The sequence below is a fragment of the Drosophila takahashii genome, chromosome 3R (genome assembly GCF_030179915.1).
Source record: "Drosophila takahashii strain IR98-3 E-12201 chromosome 3R, DtakHiC1v2, whole genome shotgun sequence".
Taxonomy (NCBI): Eukaryota; Metazoa; Arthropoda; class Insecta; order Diptera; family Drosophilidae; genus Drosophila; species Drosophila takahashii.
In genome coordinates this window covers 33,827,461-33,847,946 of record NC_091681.1, presented here as the reverse complement: position 1 = coordinate 33,847,946, position 20,486 = coordinate 33,827,461, and the positions used below count along the sequence as shown (strand labels likewise).

Genomic DNA, 20,486 nt, shown 5'->3' with positions numbered 1-20,486 from the left:
TACTTTTTTTCCGTTTTATTTTGCTACAATGTTTTAATGCCTTAAGTATACAGACAGTATTGGCATTGTCATTGCCGCCCGAGCTTCTTTTTCTCATTTTCGCCCAACTTTGGCACTTTCACTTCGGCGCAATTGTTGCTCTTTCGGCTGCTGTTACCTTTAACCCAAAACAGCCGCATGTTTAATTAAAATAATAATTACAAATAAAGTTGCATTTCAAATATACCTAATAGGCTCAGCTTTTATTTCATAATTTAGTTCATTAAAGTAAATATTAATAATTATTTGGAAGACTTTTACAAATGAACTTCAGCCTTATACAACGATTTTTTAAATAGTAAATACATTACTTGTTTTTTTAAGAAGAAATGCCTCCCATAAATATTTTATCAATATTTATCAATGTTATAGCCCCTTCATCACATACTCACATTAAATTCGAAGAAAACGAAACCTGACAAATGGCCCAAAATGGGTTAACCAGCTGCTGTTGCCTATTTTTTTTACATGGCAACGGATCCAATTCAATTCGAAGTGTGCCGCTGCCTTTGTCCCCAGCCTCATATTTTACTGCCATATGCTTCGGTTCCGCCTGTCTGGGCCAAAAACTGAACCGCTGCTGTTGTTTTTGCCATGGCTATAGGTTTACTCATAGTTTTTGTTCGCGCAATCAGTGGCAATCCGTCATACAAAGCTTTGCCCTGCGGGTCACTTCGCTGGAAATTCAGTCGAGCCCCTCACAGCATTTATTTATATATTTGCGAAGCCATCCTAAAACCATTCCTAGTAAAGGTTTTCATTTGAACATAGATGTGTATAAATTCTATGAATGGTGGACTAATATCTTTAAATTTATAAAAGGACCATTCGAATTCAAAAAAATTCTGTGTACAAAAATTTAATTTTAAGCATTACAAATAGTACTTCAATATGTCTAATTACTTCTGTTTGACCTTGTCAGTTCTGGGGGTCGTAAATTGAGGGAAACAATTTCATTGATGCACCAGTCGGTGCACGTGTAGCTTTCTTTTGGCCCCTAGAATTCCTAGCTGGCTCGTAAAAATTCGAACGTGTTTTCCTCCTGGCCAATTGGCCAAAACAGTGGCAAACCGTAGCCCAAAAAGGACGTAAACAGGGTTTTCCATGTGGGAAATTGGCCGAACAAAGAGGCCTGTTGACTGTAGAAGGTGGTGAAAATGCCAATGAGTCCAACATAGACAGACAAGCCAAAAACGCCCACTGCAGTTGATTTGAAAAGTTCCCAAGGCCACAACATTGTCGCAAATTGGTGTACATATACACTCAAAATAAAATTAACCCTAAAGTCAAGGAAATCGCCCTATTTTTGTCTTCAAGACAAGCTCGCCCTAAATTTTAGGGTAAGGATTTTCTAAAAATATTGTCGAAATATTTCTAAAATCTAGGGCTAGAAGCCATAAAAACTAGAAACCACTTTCTAAAATATAGGAAAATATTTCTAAAATATAGGAAAACATTTCTAAAACATAGGAAAGTATTTCTTAAATATAGAAAAATATTTCTATATAAAATGGCTTCTTCCACGATTTTAGAAATAGTTTTCTAAAATCTAGGGCAACCATCCCTAAAATAAATAAAATTCATTTCAAAATATAGAAAAATATTTCTAAAATTAATTACACATTTTTCTAAATTTTAGAAATTTATTTCTAAAATATTTTTTTTTCACATTTATATTTTATTGAAAAATATAATAACTATATACACATATTTACAGCTTCATAACTCATTTATAAATGTTTTTGTTTTACTCTGTTGGTATACATTTTATAAGTAACATTTGGGTTTTAAGTAAAAAATATTATTAATAAAATCTTTTACATAGTTTGTATACATTTTGGTTTTAAGTAAAGAATATTATTAATCAAATGTTTTACTTAGTTGATATACATTTCAAAAGTAACATTTTGGTTTTAAGTAAAATATATTATTAATAAAATGGTACTCAATTGGAGGAAATTTGCACATACTTAAGGGAATCACTTTAAACTCTTTATATTTAACCTTTTTAAAGCTGCCAAGATGAGAAGAGTACTCGCACTCGACTTCGAGACTTAAAAAATGTATTATATTGTCTGCACTGCTTTTAAATATTTCTTGAATTTCATAAGCCTTGAACATTTCATCTGGTATATAGGAATATAACACATATCCTAAACTTAGAATAGGAACTAAAGTGTGATTTTCCTTTGTATGCGACAAAAACAGATCAACTGTGTCAAAGCGTAAGTAACAAATTTTACATGAAATCATTTTCACAAAAGAAGATCTTAACTTAAATTACTGATGGAGGTGTTTTTTAAGTCATTCAATAGCTCAGAAAGAATTCTGTTTTTTAAGTCAGATTTTAAATTCAAATCAAAGAAATGCTGTTGAATAAATGTCCAAACGAGACAGCACGGATCTGGGTATTTTAGATTGAGCACAATAAATATTTTGAAGCAAATCTCTACACTTTTTAATATATTAGGCAATTCGTAAAATATTCCGGATATGTATACGAAATATTTTTCAAAATTGTATAGACTTGAACCAATGCAGCAAATTATGGGCTGCAAGGGTTGCTTAATTTTATAATTCTCATCTGTCAAAACTTTAAGGTGTGATTGAAGTTCTCCAACGCTGCTTTTAAAGATGATAAAGTGGTCCCGTGAGTCCTGAATGGTATACTTTAACTTCAAATTCCCTGAAGATCCGCGTTTTCCCCTCTTAGTTGGGATGAGGACGGAGTGAATGACGTGAAGGAGTACGGCGTCCTTGGTATCTGTGAACAAAATATAATTTAGTGATAATATAAAACACACATATATATGATTTTTTTAAATATTAAGCTAAATTTTGTTTGTGTATTTTTTCTATACATAGAAAATTTACAATAATATTCAAAATACAGTGTTAAGGTAAGTCGAGGTAAAGAAGTAGTTATTTTTATAATACAGTGAAATTAGTTTTTGGTTTTCTTACCTTCGCTCTGATTCGAGAATGTTTTGAGTAAATTTATACTCTGGACTTCTTTAATTTTCGACAAAAATAGTGAAAGAGCCACACTTTTAAATTCTTGCCATTTTGCAACAAATGTGTCACTGTCCTTAGAATGTATTTTTTGGTAGTCAGCGACAATCTGAAAATAATAAAATTTTAGTTTAAAATAAGGTCATTACAGTTAAATCATTTAAAATATATATTTTAAAATTACCAACTCGTGTCCGAATGCCTGCTTAAGAATAGGAAATTCTTCAAGAATTGCGCTAAGTGTAGCAGTCGTAGACAGAAAACTTTGACGCCACTCAAATGTAAGATCCCACTTTTCATCAACTTCTCTTCGTGGTTCTATATTGAACATAAGCCACTGTTTACAGGTAATCACCTTATCGTCGTTAAGATCAGTTGGATTCGGGCAAGTGTTTTCGTCGTTTGAAGTTCCGCTTAATTGAACAGCAGACTGTTTCTTTGCCTTCGCTTTAAGGTTGTAGATCTTACTGTATAAAAGGCCTCCTGGTTTCTTGCCGAAATTTTTAATAAAATATGTTTCCTATCAAAAAATTTAAAATTAATTATGGTTTTAAGTAAAGAGACAGTAACTGTTATGACTATTATTTTAAAAGTTAGTTAAAATTAGTTTATTTTAAAGTAACTGTTATTCTTTGAGTTTTATATTTCTTGTGATCAAAAATAAAACTCAAACTTGATTTATGGCGATTTTGTTAAAAATGTTAGAGTATTATAAAGGTATTATTATTATTATAATTGTTATAATAGTATAGTGGTTAAAAATGAATTTATGTATTTAAATAAATACTTGAAATACCTTAATTTCAGATTCGAAAAGCTCTTGAATTTCATCAGCGATTTGATTTAACACAATTTGATTGGTCTGAATATTGTTGTAAACAAAATGTTCAGCAATAATTCCACTTAATACCTTCCTAAATTCGTTGGTTAGTCGACCAGTTTCTTTAAAGTAATTTATTACTGCTGCAGCTTGATTACTGTTTGCCAAAATAGTTGCTAAATCAATCTGTTATATATACATATAATATTATAATTACTCAAATGGCAAAATAGTCAAGTAATCAACAAGTCAAACTTACCTCACTGCCATTAATGCCGGGTGCTTTGCCCTGATCGGAGAGGTAATTATTCTGTTTTAAACAAAATGTAATAATTTATTATAAGCCAAATAGAAAAACTGAGACTTTTTATAGTAAATCACGCCATGTTGCACTTCGCCGCATTTCACACACATGTACATACACATGTACCTGTATGTAGGTTCATACATATGCATACATATTTACTCACATGGCGTTTCCAATTTTGCAGCTCATTAAAAAAAACTACCGCTTGCCCTACTAATTCCTTCGAAATTTCCATCCTGAATTGCTCCCAGCTTAACGATTTTAAGCTTTCTTCGCCAAATTTCAGATCTAGCATGCGTTTTTAATTAACACTAAGTGTGTATTTTAGGTTAAATTTAAATACTTACACGAGAATATAGAAGCAAACGCTTCTCCTTTTAAACTTTTCAGCAAAGTATCCATTTATTATTTTTGCCAAAATTCACTTGAGATTTACTGATTAGTAACACTTTAATAGAACACTTTTAAGTAACACATGCGGCCGCCAAGTTTCATGAGTATTAGAGATGGTCGACGCGGCGTTCGCAACGATACTTGCTATCGTAGGTTAGGGGTAGCAATATCGATATTTTTCTTCCTCACGTTTGGCCTTCCACATAAATCGCGTGCGAATAATAACAATGAAATAAATGAAACATTAAGCATATCGTAAGCAAAATTTATAAATACCTGATAGTCCCATTCATCTGTAATCATTAAACGTTATATTCTTATACCTAAATTAAAATATTGTCGAATTGGGCAAAGTATCGTGGGTCCTATCGATACGATACGATAAGATACCCCCGCCCCTAGCGTTTCGAAGTTTTGTGCACACTCACACATAAATACATGCAATGACACAAATACATACAGCGCAATATTGCGCCAGTGTCTGCAAAAGACCCGATGACTTGTTTACACACAACAATTTTATAATATTGTAATATTGTACCATTTCAATGTTCAATGTAATATTGTACAATTTCAATATAATTGTGGTAAAATCTAATTAACTCACGCAACACGTCACGTTAATATTAAAAATTAACACGTGCTCCTATAAATTAGAAAGTATTTCTATTTTTTAGAAATCGGTTATATTTTTTAGAAACATTTTCTATTCTTGAAAGAAATTTTTCTATATTTTAGGGAAGGAATCATTTTAGGGTTAGGGTATTCAATTTTAGAAAAGGTGTTGTCAAAATTTTTTCATTCTTTTGTTTGCCTTTCTATTTTTCAGAAAATAATTTCTAATTTTAAGGGTATTTTTCCTAGATTTTAGGGTGATCTTAGTTCATGGTAACCATTTTCTACATTTTAGAAAAACTTCCTGGATTTAAGGAAAACTTTCTTGACTTAAGAAAAATTTCCTTAGATTTAGAAATAACTTTCTTGTATTTAGAAAAAAGAAATTTTTAGGGCGATTTTCTAAAATTTAGGGTTAAATTTATTTTGAGTGTACCCTTTTGAAAATCTCTTTTCACAGCTATTCACCTGCTATTGCCCACTGCACTTTAAAACTTCTGCTTTTGGATCTGGTAAAACCATTTGCATATAACTCAAATGAATTCGGAATAATCTATATATTACCATGGGAAAAATTATGTTGAATGTGAAGCACCTTTATTTTAAAGATAATCTTAAAGCTTTTCACAGCACTTATACATTTAAGTCCCTAAAAAATAAAAATCATATTAATAAAAATGAATGAGCTGGCGACATAACCAAAATAAATGTCAGCAAAAAATATATGTTTGGGGAGAGGAAGTAAACGAAATTTATGGGGGAAAAAAAAATGTTTAAAATTCAATTTGTTGGGGAACGCAAGGCAAACAAGGAGGGATTCGTGTCGCGGACACCGAGGAGTAAATTCTTTTATCATAACCGAAGACCCCTGTTTACTACTCTTGTCCACGACAAATATATATGTATGCTGTGGCATAAGCGGAACAATTTTATGACCTTTATTTTTTGCTCGGTGGGCGTCTTGTTTTCCTTTTTTTCGTGAGTGTTTTTCCCGCCAGTGTCACGCCCACAATAAATCGCAGCCGCCACATTTCCGAGAGGTCAACGGCGAAAAAAAAGAGACAGCAATTGGGCGGTTTTAAGGGTCGCACTTTCGGTTTCCGCGCTTTCCGCGTTTAATTGACAGCCGCGAAAGGTTTATGACACTTTGGGTGCTTTAATTAATTGTGCGTATTCCTTAGCCACTCACTTCCTGGCACGCCCCTCTACTCAACGAGGGCGTTTGAGTTAATTATAATGTATGTATGTAGGTCGTTAAAGTAAAAGTCGGCTCACGTAGGCAGAAACTTGAAGAGCACCAAGTGGAGTATCCGTCAGAAACCCGTCAAAACATTCTTGGCCTTAACTTTACTCGCTTTTATCGCCCAATATGGCTTACTCAAAAGCTCGGGGAAATGTAACACTCAAATTCTGAAAGGAAAAATTCCCTTGAAACTGGTTGCTTCAGCTTTTTGGCGGTCAGTGTCCGTCGACGCTTTGTTCTCAGGACTATAAAATTCATAGCCCTTAATTGCAGCGAACAAAAAGTCCATTTGCACTCCTCCCTTTTCGTGTTTCGCTTTTCTCAGTTTATTTGATTATTTTTTATGACTTTTGGATTTTTACGATGCTTTGTGGTAGTCATTTAGTTATTTCACTCACTTCATTTCTGTTTGCAAGCCTAGGAAATCGCAAAAATAGAGCTTTAATTTTGAAGAGCACTTTGACATGGTCGATTTAAAAATATTTTTAAATTATTAAATTATGGGAAGAGTAAATTTATCCCTGATTAATTCTAAGGAGATCCTTAAAACGGATTTCAAAGTCTTGTTATTTGATTAATAAAAATTTACTTTAAATTTGCCTTAAGAAAATTCAATCAAATTCAATTCAAAAGTAAATCGAAACTTTATAAAGCAACAGTACACTTATTTTACCGCAAACTTTTGCCATAAATTGCTGTGTAAATTAGTTGCTGATTAGTTTGGCTGACCGCCGAGCGAATTGTTTAATGACCGTTTGATTTTTGGCATTTCATGGATAACAATTTAAGTGAGTTTCGGGCTGTGGCTTTTAAATTACCAAAAATATTACCAGTTTTGCTTCTCTTATTTTTTCCCTGGCACTTTCGCAATTGTTTGGCAATTAAAAGCGGGTTCAATTACCAGAGACCCCAAGACATGCGGGTGCCCAGGGGTCAGTTGTTATTACCGGGAATTGGCCAAGATAACTTGGGGCACGAGCTAATCGATAAGTGAAATGGATTGATAAATGGTTGTAAGCTTCGGAATTGCAGAGCTTGGCCCTCTGATTGATCCAGTTTCCCAGTCGCTGTTATTAGCCATTTATTTTTGCCTTTTTTTAGATAACCAGTTTGCAACTCCCACGCAAAAAAAGGAAAGACTTTCAGTGTGCCGAATTGTGAATGACATTTTGCTTTCAATTTTCTGCGAACTGTGTGTTTGTTTACTCACCATTCGCTTTCAATGGCATTAAGCTAAATGATAAAAATTACGGATCTCGCCCAAACGAACTGCAATCAAACCTGTTAATGCGATTACCGCGCCTTTTTTGTGTGATTATTTAAGTGCTCTTTTTATTACTGGGGAAAAACTTTAGTAAGTAACGGAAATAAAATAAATCCGGGGAAACGCAAAATAAACACGCATGAGATAATAGTAAAAGTTTTTTAATAATTATTTTGTAAGCTACAAAACATAACATTAGTACAAAATTCTTTATCAGCTTCCTGGTGTCGATAATTCCGCCATTAAAACAAATTCCCTGCACTTAAAAAGCAATCAACTGGCCAGACGCCTCCCCCATTAATTAAACAAACTAAAGGCCAAGGAGCTGGTCCTTTAACTACGAGCCATTTGCCTTGAACGGACGTGTTGGGAAATTTAATTAGTTTATTTCTTGGGGGAAAGGCACTGGGATGGAGAACGCTTTGCACCTCATTACGGAGCAGCCTTTCTATTTCAATCGAATCGGAGCCCTCACTTTCGGCCTCATTGAAGCGGACTGAGCGGATCCAAGCTCATTTGTCAGTCTAAGACTTTGATGGCCCAGTTCCTAATGCCGCCCCTCCTTTGGATTTTGTGGGTGTGAGTCAGAAATTATTTTGATGAATTACAAAACCCATGTACTGAGCCTCGAACATGAGCTCATTTTTTATGTAAGCCCAGACGCGGCTTTAGCTTTTTAATGGGCGAACTCAGCCATAACCGCCAACCGGTTCAAAACCAAAACAAATCACCGAAAAAAAAACCAAGTGCCATGTGATTGCAGCTAATACCGGCAGCCTCCGCAGCCGGCAATTAAGTCGTGGAACTGTCACAACGGAGGTGGCCAAAACAAACTGCCAAAATAAAGATGAAACTAGAGCCGCGGGCAAAGAAACTCTATCCGGCACACATGTATATATGACATATGGTAAGAGAGTCGACACTTCATTTGGCACCGAGGCACCACGACTCCTCTTAACGACAGATGATGTTGCATTTTTCACCCACAATCGCCAAATGCACTGTGAAAATATAAGGATAAGTCCCCTACACAATAAGAAATACCATTTTTGGTATTTTTAATATTTTTGGTAACGTATAAATATATATTTAAATACGTAAATTTTAAATATTTTATGTTCCAAAAATAAATAGCAAATTTACAAACATTAAAAAAAGAACAAAACTTAATTTAAATTATTATTTTAATATTATTATTTTTTTCAAACTTATGCACATTTTGTGTTCCAATTATATACAAAATTATTTGCTTTGTCCTTAAAGTTTTTCAATATTTTGTTTCATCTAACTACTACTACTACTAACTTTTGAAATAACCCATAACATTTTGCACCTCACACAACATTTAATTAAATTTAAAGGTGTAGACCGTAAAGTTTTAACTTCTTATTAAAATATTTGCCAAATTAAATTTTTAATTTGGTTATATATTTTTTTCGTGTGTGGGCGTGGGGAAAGTTGGGGCAAAGTTCATCAGTCGGCGGACACATGCTCGGGCCAAAGGTCACCGATGGCGGAGACTCGTGTCCAGAAGTCAGGGGAACAGCAAAAAAAAAACAGACACCATGCACATATTTGTATAAACATTCATTACGAGCTTGCTTGCCTTCACTCTGTTTGCTCCTCGTGTTGATGCTTTGACACAACGCACAACGCGGCGTATACTTAATGTTGACATTGTTAACACTCCCCGGCTGGACGGCCAACTAACGAGGCATTAAAACGAATCAAATGGCCCCGTCGAGCACTCGTTAACTTTGCCCAGTAACTGGCAACTGGAACGGGAACTGGAAACTGCAGCTGAAATGGAAGAACCACCGACGAGCAACCAAGGCGGCCAATAAAACGACTTGGCGAGTTCATAAAAAGCAATTGCCAGCTTGCCAAACGGAGAACTGTCGCCAGATGCACCCAGCTGACTTCGGAAAATAGTCGACAAACAGATTTTCGCATCCCAACGGCCATCGAATCTATTCATAAACTCCCGCCATTGAGCAAGATTCCCCGCGATTATGCCATTATATTTGCATGCAAATATGATTCAATTTATAAACCTGATCGTCCGTTTGTCTATAGAATTCAATTCTGATTTCTCATATGCTTCGTTTATTGGCAGCTTATTGCCCCTTTGCATCATCGACTGCTGGATTTCATCTGTCTGGCTGGTAAATGGACTTTGAAGATGATATCAATTCTTCTACACACTAAAAAATATTTTCAAATTTTCCTTAAAGATAATTGTGTTAATTTTTAACATTTTTAAAAATAAATTAAGTTTTTCTTTTGACCTTTTGAAAATATTTTTATTAACTTACTAAATATGTGTATTTAAATTATTTTTTTTGCAAGATATTTATTTATATTTCTTGAGTGTAGGACTTGAGATGTGTAAACTGAGCTTAACATCTTTATCGTGGCTTTGTTTTAGGCCGTAAACCTTTATGTCTATTATTTTTTCAGGTGGTCACGTTGAAGAGACGTGGCCACCGAGTTCATCGTTAAAGTAAACTATGCCGTCATATTCGCCATTCTGACCCAGGTCGATTGTATCTTCTGGCCAAAAAAAAGCAATCCAAACTCACCGGAATTGGGCAACTTTTTATAGCCCTTGCGATATTAAAGCCCTGCGAATCACTTAGTGAAATTATATAAGTAACTAAGCAGGAAAAATAGGAAAACTTAACTTATGGATTTTCCGCTTAACCTTTACGTGTCAAATGCCAACGGAAATAAAAAAAATATTTCCAAACGGTGAGGTGAGAAAATTTTATAGGCACCTCGCGTGTAAGTAAAGAAAAGTAAACTTTTCCATTTTTCTGTTGAGAAAGGGGAAATGTTAAACATTTACTGCGCAGCCTAAAAGTAGGCCAATATCATAGACTTATTTTGGTCCCAGTTCATAATTACTTGCCCAGCATCCAAGAGAACCACAGTACTCAGACTTAAAGATGAAGATAAAAATTAGTTAGAAGAGGCCATAAAAGCAAGTCATTGCCTCCTGATATAAATAAACTTGAACTCGTTGGCCCAGTTTAATGTTTGGTACTTTTACGGCCCGACGGTCTGCGATACGAAGAAATTTCGCCACATGCGTGGGCGGTCAAGGTCGTAAAGTGAAACTTAAGGCTAAGGAATTTTTCCCTAGGTGCACGACCGCAGTCCTATAAATAGAATCTGAGTTTTAGTGTCCTTAATCAAGCATCCATTCTCTTCTCTTTCCTTTGCAGATGATTAAGATGATGCTTACGGTTGTGATTGTGTTTACCAGCTGCTGGCTGCCCTTCAATATTTTGCAGGTGGGTTAAAAAGATTTTATGAGTCTGTAATGATACGTTTTCTGTATAATTAGAATTTTTTTATTTAAATTACAGCTTAAAATGTTTAAGTTTGGTCTAAATATAATACAAATAAATTATTAAGTATAAAATAAAACAAATATATAAAAAAAAGGTAGAAAGCAATTCCAACAGGGAGACTAATTCTAAATAAAACTTTAAAAATCCGAAATCGTTAATAAAAATATAGAATTTTATACAAAAGAAAAAAATGTTTAATGGTCTTTATGAAAGTCTTTAAAAAATATTTTAATTTGGCTTTGTACCTAAATCGTTGTATATTTATGTTTTTCTTTGTGTTTTTCTAAACTGACCTCTATTTATTTCCCTTAGCTTTTGCTGAACGACGAGGAATTCGCCCATTGGGTGCCACTGCCGTACGTGTGGTTCGCGTTCCACTGGCTGGCCATGTCGCACAGCTGCTACAACCCGATCATCTACTGCTACATGAACGCCCGCTTCAGGGGCGGATTCCTGCAGATAATGCACCGTGTGCCGGGCCTGCGTCGCTGCTGCTGCCTGAACCGCTATTTGCGCAGCGGCGGCGAACGCAGCTACGAAGCTACCGGTGAGATGCCTAACATCAAGTACCATCGCCAAGTCGGCGATGCCCTAGTCAGGAAACCTAAGATACGCATTAGGTGCTACCCCTCTCCATTTAGTATATCCGTTATCCGTAATGTTTCGATTTTCGATCTCTGAGTGTGTAGAAGGAGGCCTGTTGCTCCTGGATCTGGAGTCTAGTATTCGTACTCCTTAGTAATTGTAGTTTCGTTTCTCTTTCATAGCATTGCATGCCAGTTCAGTAAGCACGCAGACACTTTACCGCATGAATTGCACCGACAGCATTTTCCTGTTAATTCGCATTAGTTCTTGAAAACTTTTCTAACATTTTCTTGTTCTTGTTTTCACGCACCACCGGTGGAACTGAAGGAACGGCCACAGCATTCCACCTCAATCGTATGAACACGTCCACCACGTACATAAGCACCCGTCGAAAGCCACGAGCGAATTCTATGCAAGTGGTAAGTGGAGAAACCTATATAGGTCAGATTCGTATGACTGAAGAGGGAATGGATATTTAAGATATGAAACAGGATTTCACTTTAAAGTAATTCTCATTACATCTGCTTTACAAATATATTTTTAAATTTGCCTTTTAATTTTGATAATTTAAAACGTATAACCCAAATTATAAAACCAGTCCATTGCAACGGAATTTTAAGCATTCTTGTATCTTGTAATTGTCTCTTAATATATATACTTACCTCTGATCTTCCTTTTTATTTCCATTATTTTTCACTTTAAATTAGAACCAATTTTCATGTGCCGAGACGTCAGCGTTGCGGTAGCTGCCTCGGCAAAAAGTGAATCACCTGTCCGGCGAGCGGGAAGCTCAGGTGAAATTAATGCGAACGGAAAGTGCACTGAGTTCTGAGTGCAATAACAACAAAAACAGAATCAACCAAAGATCGAATCTCCCACAGACACCCAAGTCTGCTGAGTGTATATGTGTGAGTGTGTGAAAGTCGGCGTGTTTTACCTGTATTGTAAGTGTCAACTCAATGTAATTTTACTGAATGTATATTAAAGGTAATCAATTGAAAGTATATACAAATATATTCACATGCAAATGTTTTGATCGTACAAAGTAAGTTTAAATAAAGCCCAGAATTATGCCATGGTAATTTGAATTTTTTTACTTTTACACTTAAAAAGTAGCCTACAATTGAGCTGTGAGCTCGGAGGGGTTTCGATCGAGAAGCGTTTACCATTTATATTTATTGCACCACCATCCGAAAACGTGCAAAAGACACCTGTATAATTGATCTAAATCTATGGCTAACTTAAGTACAAATGGGTAGAAAAATCACTTGACTGTTCCTGTTTTCAATTGCTTGTTTGTTGAGCACATACAAATATCCATTACCAAATGCGGCACTTGGGCTGGTTGGGATTCATTGGGGATCCTCGGGCGCACTTAAAGGTCCTGGCGAATTCTTCAGAGTTCGAAAGAACTCCTCTCAAACGCATTTGTCCTGGACAATGGGAATCACTGAGGGCGTATCGCGATGCTGCCGGCGTGTAGGTCTCGCACCACAGATTTCCAAATGATATGAAGAAGAGCTGCTCGTGGGAATAGTGCTCCAATCCCGGCAATTTGGACTTCTCGCGACCCACTTCCTTCACATAGAGGCGGTATGCGTAAAAGGCCTCTCGCATTCCCCCATTATCAGCGATATTCTCGCCCAGCGTCAATTCGCCATCAATCTTAAAGGAAATAATGGTAAATATTTAAAAAATTGTAAACTCAATAAAAATACAAAATACAATACAGAAAAATTAATACAAATTATTGAAAATAAATAATATAAAGTATTTTAAATTTATAACATTTCTAAGAGAACTAAGCTAAAAAACAAATATTTTACGGTCAAAAAATGTTTAAAGCTAAAAAAATACTTTTTTATTCGATTTAAGTTTCAACAAGTGTCAACAGTAAAAATTTCAATTTATAAAAATGTTTTGGAGGAATATATTTATATAATGTAATGAATTTCGAGTTGCAGAGGTAAAACTAAAGTGTGTAAGTCCTTAAATTTTGTACGCAGATTCTAATGTACTTATATATGCTCCACTTTTTCGCAGTACTCACATATTCATCAATGTCCGCCAGGTGGTAGCGACTGTACTGCTCCACAAAGCATTCGGTGCGATTGACATACTCGTCGATGGTCTTGTTGGACCACCACTCGACCATGTTCCCTGCCCGATCGAATCGCCTGCCGCTGTCGTCGAATCCGTGGGTGAGTTCGTGGCCCAGGATGGTGCCAATTGAGCCATAATTGAGCGCCCTGCCAGGGAACACAGACCAACATAGTGGGGTTAGGGCCATTCCGGGAAGGGATTAGTGCAAGGTGCATGGTTGCGGGTGCGGGAAACGTGACTGGGACTCTGTTTGCCCGGCTATCTGTGTGCTCAGTGTTCAGTGCTCGGTACTCGGTACTCAGTATTCAGTGCGGTGTTCCTGGACGGACTTACTCTAGACCAAGGTCGTAAAAAGGGTATTGCAATATGGCAATGGGCACAGCTGCAAAAGAAGATAGTGTCGGGATTAGGGACTCCACACGTAAATGTTGTCTATTCTCATAAAAATCACAATTAAGTTTAGTAGGACGTTAAATTCCCAATCAGAGTATTGAATTTCAAACACAATTTAAAAACTATGAAAGAAATGGATGGACTTTAAAATGTTCTTTGGAAAATTAAGAAAAACAACTATGGTTTTGAAACAATTTTAAACATAAATCTTCACAAAATGTTAACTAATCGTTTAAATAAAAAAAAAATATTGAATAAAAGTATTTTACATTTACAAATTTTTTAAACATTATTCTGATTTTTCTCAAAGTGCACTTACTGATTGCATTCGATTGAAATGTGTGAAAGGCATTCACATTCGAAGGCGAAGTCGCCCAGCCAATGGGCTCTGGCTTATCCATTTCGTTCAGTTTGTCCAGCATCTGCCAATGGACAAAGTCCATGAGGTTCTCCAGGTGGGTGCTCACATTCACCTCCGCACCCTCGTAATACTTATTCAAGACGGTGGCATTTCGCAGCCAAGAGGGATAACCAATGAAGCTCTTCATCTCGGCAGATTTTTGGATGGTCTTTCTCTTGGTGGCAGCATCCATCCATGAAGTGGACTTCACCAGGCGATCAAAGGATCGTCGTATATCGCTTAGCATCCGCTCAACTTTGGGCAACTTATCCCTGGTGAATTCCTCATCCGCCAGGACATAACTCACTGCCATTCCAAACAGACTATTCACTCCATTGGCGCAGTACAAGGATCTCGGTGTGCTGCCCTCCGTTCCAATGGCCACCCTCATGTATTCCGAATGGAGCAACCGCATCGAACTCGACGTGTGCAGCACCAGCTCCTCGATGGTACTCAGAAAAAGATAGGATTCGATATGGGAGGCTGGCGTCTCCTCCAGATACTCCACCACATTTTGGAGATACATTATATCCGCCTGACTGGTTATTATGGTCAAATTCCGAGTCATTTGGGTGTTAGCCGCATGACGGGTTCCCTTTAGGATCAGTTCCATATAGCGAACCCAAATGGGCAGCGTCTTGGGGGCAATATTTTTATCAGTTTGATTCTGCAGATCCGTCAGGGAAATGTAGATAATGTCATCTGCCGGGTTTTTCGATGGCTTGGTCATGTTTTCAGCATCCTCTTTCAACTGGGAATATTTAAATTACATTAAATTACAATTTTTAAAGACAATATTAGATATTTTTATACCCACCTGATGCACCTTTCTGGCTACCTTAACGCCCTGTTTCACCAACTCGGTGATGCCCAGAGTGGCCTCATCCTGGTTTACATTCGGATCCACATATAGCAGATACTTTTCGATGACTTTTCGAACGTAGTGGAGATAGGCCGACATTCCCGTGCTCGTTTGCTTGGCTGCCTCCTCCTCCTCGCTTTCCCGATCCTCCTCACTGTCGTCCTCATCGTCGCTGTTTTGCATGAAAATGGTTTTCCTATGAATCTTACGCAGCAACTTGTGCGAGTCATCGTTGTTGCTAAAAAAAAATCAGATATAACTTAGCTTAAAAGATATTTAATTCACAGTCCACTCACAAAGGAAATGCCGAGTCAGTCTCTGGAGTTCCCAAAGCAATGCGATTGATGGTGCGATTAAAGGGATCCGGAAATACATCGAATCCTATGATTAGGTCCATACTCAGATGTTGTTTGATGGCCACAATGGACTGCAGCCAATTGTAGCTGATGTTAGATGCCTCCGCGGAATATTTGGAACCACTCCCCAGGGTGAGATTTAAGGCGGAGGGCAGGATGGGCAACCCGAAGCGGAGTAGGTAACCAACTAGGGGCTCCAGATCCCGCGTGTCTAGTAACTTCGTATCCATACAGGCTCTATACATTGTCTTCGCCTTGCCGACCGCTTCCGGTTCCGTTTTGGTGATATTCGAGCGGAGAAACTCACGCACCACCCGCATTATGTGCGCCTGTCGCTCCCGGAACCAATCGTTCGAGGTCACCGAATCCGGTCGCGGATGCTCGTTGGCCCACCTGCCGCAGGTGAATTGGTAGAAGTCCTCGCAGGGATCAGTCTGCTCGTCCATCGCATATATGAGGCTGGCCGCTGTGCGGATGCACTCCTTGCTCCGGCAAATCGAGCTGGTTTTCTTAACTGGAATATAGAGAAAAAGTAAGTTTAACATTCTATATCTATAAAGCAATAATTTTTGGGATGAAGAATAATATAATTAAATTATAAATTAAATTATAATAATTTAAATACCTAGAAGAAAATATGATTTTATATTTGGGTACTCACGGCCTACGCTTACGACTATGATTGCTATCAGCAGAATGATTACCAGAGCCAAGAGTCCACCTAGAACCACTTTGTGGTAGTAACTCCGACGAAACCTGAAATAACCGATCCTTAGAACGTAAGACAATAGGAACATTAATGGTGCTCACTTGGATTGAATGCCAATTAGATTGGGGGAGATGGGCTCGTAGGGCAGCTGTTTTCCATTTGCACTCTCCGTCGCCGAACTCTGACCATTTCCATGTCCATTTCCATTGGCAGTGGCGTTACCATTTCCATGGCCACTGCCATTGGCTCGAATCGGTGCCGAAAGAAGGCTGAGGTTACCTGTAATTGGTTTTTAACCATCTTTGACTACAACGCCAAAAGACTGGGTACTAATTGGCCTCTGGCCGGGCATTTGAGAAATGGATTTCAATCGAAATAGAGACAGAGGAACACGTTTTATTAACACTAATTAGTCAAATGTTGTCAATTTTGTTTGTCTCGCCAACAACACCACCACCACCCACCCACCGCAATTCATCGTTGTTCGTGCATACCATCTTATCTTGATCTGGCGCAATTCGCTGTCCCTGTCTCTGTCGTCATTGGACAAGTGAGACCCCATTCCACTGGGTGTCCCTAATCGCCTGGCTAATGCATACACCTGTCACTGGACTGGAAACGTCCTGCGAATGCGGAACTGCATGGCCATTGGCCATATATTTAAATAGCCACAGACAACGAGCGTTAGAAACTGGTGACAACGTCCGGTTCAATGGCCCCAAAACATTTCGCGTGTCCGGCAGCAGTTTAACCCATTTTAAAAAATCAAAGCCCATTAAACCGCACGACGTGATCTCAAATTTGCATGCGAAATACGGACAGTAAGAACTTTTTTGGGCAAACATCTAATTTCAGTTATTTACTTCTTTCAAATCATTAAGGGAATTTTTATAATATTTTACATTAATTGTATATTTATATTTATAGTTAATATATCTTTAAAGAAATTGTATATTTAGCTTGCACTTTTTTGTCAAATGTACTAAATTCAAAAACTTTACAAAAACCTTAAACCATAAAATGTTTCGTTCTTTATTCGTAATGATATTCAATACCTCCGAAATCGAGGCCAATATCTTTGGCATGGCTGACGATGTGTACAATACCATCGAGATCTTCAAGGAGGCAGCCACATTCGAGGAAAGGATCGCTAGACCTTACAAAATGCTGTCGGGCGTTCTTGACTGTTTGGTTTTCATGGTGGTGGCTCTAATGGTGGTGGGTTTCATTATGCATGATCGTATTGTGGCGTTCAGAAAAATGGCTAAACGGAAAAACCAAAAGGTTGCAGTGAGGCAAAATAGGATCCGGAAACCAAAAAGAGCTTCTGGGACTTTGCTCCCCGAAAATGATAATGAAAATGCTGTGGAGCCAGAAGAAAAGGACGATAACAGCATTGGTTTTTCCGGGAATGACGACAATGACGAGGACAATATCACCCTTCGACCCAAAGACGAGGGAGAAAATAAGGAAATCGCCATGATTGGAACTCCGAAATGGGCCTTGAAATGGCTAACCACATTAAGAAATAAAAGTTTCGGATCGTTTTACGATGGCTTGTTCCGGTAGATTAAAAAGAACACGTCACACATTGTAAAACTGCCCAGTAACTTTCTCGGTTCGATTCCATACGGATCTTCGAGGTTTTGCGGTTAGCGACTTAAATGGTGTATTGGCCGGATTCAGGTACCACAAATTGCCTTATTATACCAGATATTAATATGAACACCCAATAAGTACGTGAACATGACTCATTCAATTACGAATGCATCTTACAATGCAATAAAGAACTAAAACGTTGAAATTGTAAGCTTACTTATGTAGCCTAAAACAGATTTTCAGGTAAATGTATATATTAAAACCAAAACTTCAATGCACATTTTGCTAATTTGCGTTCTTTGAAAACTGCAGTTAGAATTCATATTTGAAAGCAGTTTTGTCTTAAACAAGTCTTGATTTTATATTTATATATATATAACTTGTTGTCATTGGGAATTTAATGTCGGAAAATACTGAAGGTTTTGCAATTACTACTACCTTTGGTATAATTAAAAAAATATTCAAGGTAACTCATGCCTTATGCTTGAATTCCCAGAGAAATTTTCTTTCGCAATTAAAAAGACGGAAATGCATTTTAATTATGTTAGACCTGACAATATAAAAAATATATACATATCAATTCTATGAATTGAAAATTTTGTATTTAAGTAATCAGTCAAAATAATTTCTCAATAAACTATGGAATTTTCCGTTTGTTATTTTTGTATATGACATCAAAATTTCTTCTGATTTATAATTTCCACTCACCCGGTGTCTGCAATCTCTGAAGTGGCAGTGGCTGCTGCTGCAGATTATCCCCAAAGAAGCCATGATTAATGTTGCCGGTGGTCCATATACGATTGCGATCCTCCATTGCCATCGCATGAGTCGATTTGAGTAAAGTCCCCGAAGATTAATGCATATTCCGTGTGATTTTTCTGCTAGTTTTACGCAAAGTACTGGTGATTTTCCTAGGCACTCCAGGGCATAACAATGAGCTGGTTCTGTCACTGGGGTATAGGCCTCATCCGAATGCACGTCACAGCGCCCACATGTTGCTGACTGACGCAGGGAACAGTTTTGGGTCCAAAGGGGGAACGGTTAAACAGTTTATCGCTTGCTCATTACACGGAATACTTTATTATTTTTTGTTTTTCTCCTACTGCCAACAGCAGGCGGCAGTTGCATAATTTGGCATTATGTGAGGGGCCAAAAACGAAAGCTGGAGAACTCTGGAAAAATCGACTCGAAGTGGAGCCAGTGCAGCGGGTGAGTTGCGACTGGTCTGAAGCAGCGACTACCGGCGTATTGGAGCCCGGGCGTCGTCAACAGAACGTATTTATATGGCACCCCGATATACCTGCGCCAGCAACCGAATAACAACAATATGCCAGCCAGAATAGCTGGCAATAGCAATAATACTACCAACAAAACAAATCAGGCAACCCCCATTAACTCCTTCGGCCATGCAAATGTGCTGCGGCAATTACGAGCCACCATAGCAGCGACTGCGACCCACTCGCCCAATTCCATTCCCTCCGAAAAACGCCGACACTGTCTGACTGTCCTGCATGTTGTCCATATTGTTGTATGTTTCATCGTATCTCTTGGGGTTCGGGTCGATTGGTTCTACAAAATCGTATAGCAATCAAAAAGTGTGCTAGCGAAGTTTGTAATAAAAAGTCATGACACGATTTTACTATAGTAATAATTTTTCTAGATTTATTTTCTTAGTTGACTTAAATGGCAGTTAAAAATACAGAGTTTAAAAAAAAACCATTTTAAAAATTTGAATTTAAAAATTTTAAATAGCATTTCTCTTAAACTAGCAAAAAAAAGTTAATGAAATAAAAAATGCAGGCATAACTTTTATACAGATGTGGGAAATTACGACTGTGTTTATGTACTAAAAGTATTTATTTTGTGCACCTTTGTCGTGTGGAATCTGACTAGTATTCTTACAAACCTTTCATTAAATGATGTAGCAGAACGTGGAATCTATCTAAGTACCAGTTGAGTCACATTAAATGTGAAATTCTTTATTAAACACAAGTTCTTCACTTACTTTATGACAAATGCCCGTCAATTCCAAGGTAAGCAGTCTTCGATTAAAAAGTTCTATCTGTTTTCATAGTGAATCAGAACCGAACACGAAGGGACGCCAAGTGACCACAATCCGCGGACCCCGGAGCCAGGGGCGTAAGGAAAAAAAAGGAAAAAGTACATTACAAAGGGCAACCCAAACTCTATTAATATATATATATACGATCCGCGGGGAAAGATATATGGGATAGTTGCTAATTGATATGGACTCGGGAGTGTGCGGCTATTGGGGAAGTGCATGATTGATGACCCTGGGCCGAAAGCCCAATAGGGCAGCACACGACACTGGTTTTTGGCCAAACGGGACGGATACTGGATGCCTAATAATAGTAATTAAATGGTGGCACTTTGCCCGCCCACAAGGAATCGGAATCGGAATCCACAAGC

The 20,486-nt window shown here is 37.4% G+C and overlaps 4 protein-coding genes across 9 annotated transcripts in view; 2 read left to right on the top strand and 2 right to left on the bottom strand.

The window, feature by feature from the left end:
• RYa-R (RYamide receptor) overlaps window positions 1-12,466 on the top strand; it is a 39,076-nt gene extending 26,610 nt beyond the window's left edge. Inside the window, exons 4-7 of one of the 2 annotated variants that reach the window (XM_017150553.3) lie at window positions 10,921-10,989; window positions 11,362-11,669; window positions 11,962-12,053; window positions 12,342-12,466. In XM_017150553.3, coding sequence (XP_017006042.2) covers window positions 10,921-10,989; window positions 11,362-11,669; window positions 11,962-12,053; window positions 12,342-12,466 — 594 coding nt within the window. The remainder of the gene's footprint in view (window positions 1-10,920; window positions 10,990-11,361; window positions 11,670-11,961; window positions 12,054-12,341) is intronic. The other variant, XM_017150629.3, reaches the window with a different exon arrangement.
• Window positions 1,783-4,689, bottom strand: LOC138913407 (uncharacterized). 4 transcript variants are annotated; one of them, XM_070217090.1, is made up of 7 exons: window positions 4,526-4,689; window positions 4,342-4,466; window positions 4,131-4,181; window positions 3,962-4,057; window positions 3,236-3,571; window positions 3,004-3,160; window positions 1,783-2,803 (listed from the first exon to the last, which is right to left on the bottom strand). In XM_070217090.1, exons 1-7 carry the CDS (start codon window positions 4,578-4,580, stop codon window positions 2,310-2,312), a joined length of 1,314 nt encoding a protein of 437 aa, XP_070073191.1. In that variant the 5' UTR covers window positions 4,581-4,689; the 3' UTR covers window positions 1,783-2,309. The 4 variants fall into 4 exon arrangements, 3 of the variants coding, with proteins under 3 accessions (XP_070073191.1, XP_070073192.1, XP_070073190.1); XM_070217089.1 differs by having other exon boundaries at window positions 1,785-2,803; window positions 3,848-4,057; window positions 4,526-4,686; XM_070217091.1 differs by lacking the exon at window positions 3,962-4,057 and having other exon boundaries at window positions 4,526-4,688.
• A 113-nt stretch (window positions 12,467-12,579) lies between the features above and the next one.
• On the bottom strand, window positions 12,580-19,316 carry Nep5 (Neprilysin 5). The gene is made up of 9 exons (XM_017150435.3): window positions 18,765-19,316; window positions 16,559-16,736; window positions 16,410-16,504; window positions 15,689-16,262; window positions 15,348-15,630; window positions 14,450-15,281; window positions 14,071-14,119; window positions 13,685-13,883; window positions 12,580-13,299 (listed from the first exon to the last, which is right to left on the bottom strand). The coding sequence occupies exons 1-9, from the start codon at window positions 18,874-18,876 to the stop codon at window positions 12,955-12,957; spliced, it is 2,667 nt and encodes an 888-aa protein (XP_017005924.2). The 5' UTR covers window positions 18,877-19,316; the 3' UTR covers window positions 12,580-12,954.
• On the top strand, window positions 17,420-18,261 carry LOC108064155 (uncharacterized). Of its 2 annotated transcripts, XM_070217718.1 has the most exons (2): window positions 17,420-17,675; window positions 17,742-18,261. In XM_070217718.1, the coding sequence occupies exons 1-2, from the start codon at window positions 17,478-17,480 to the stop codon at window positions 18,024-18,026; spliced, it is 483 nt and encodes a 160-aa protein (XP_070073819.1). In that variant the 5' UTR covers window positions 17,420-17,477; the 3' UTR covers window positions 18,027-18,261. The 2 variants fall into 2 exon arrangements, with proteins under 2 accessions (XP_070073819.1, XP_017007078.2); XM_017151589.3 differs by having other exon boundaries at window positions 17,421-18,261.
• Window positions 19,317-20,486: the final 1,170 nt, after the last annotated feature.

Bases quoted from the DNA above. Each gene is read 5' to 3' on its own strand.
- LOC108064155 (XM_017151589.3), top strand. From the start codon at position 17,478: ATGTTTCGTTCTTTATTCGTAATGATATTCAATACCTCCGAAATCGAG.
- LOC138913407 (XM_070217089.1), bottom strand. From the start codon at position 4,580: ATGGATACTTTGCTGAAAAGTTTAAAAGGAGAAGCGTTTGCTTCTATA. The intron at 4,182-4,341 runs GTGAGTAAATAT...TGTTTAAAACAG, and splicing joins TGCAAAATTGGAAACGCCAT to AATAATTACCTCTCCGATCA. The intron at 4,058-4,130 runs GTAAGTTTGACT...TATATATAACAG, and splicing joins CCGGCATTAATGGCAGTGAG to ATTGATTTAGCAACTATTTT.
- Nep5 (XM_017150435.3), bottom strand. From the start codon at position 18,876: ATGGCAATGGAGGATCGCAATCGTATATGGACCACCGGCAACATTAAT. The intron at 16,505-16,558 runs GTGAGCACCATT...CGGTTATTTCAG, and splicing joins CTAATTGGCATTCAATCCAA to GTTTCGTCGGAGTTACTACC. The intron at 16,263-16,409 runs GTGAGTACCCAA...TCTATATTCCAG, and splicing joins CATAGTCGTAAGCGTAGGCC to TTAAGAAAACCAGCTCGATT.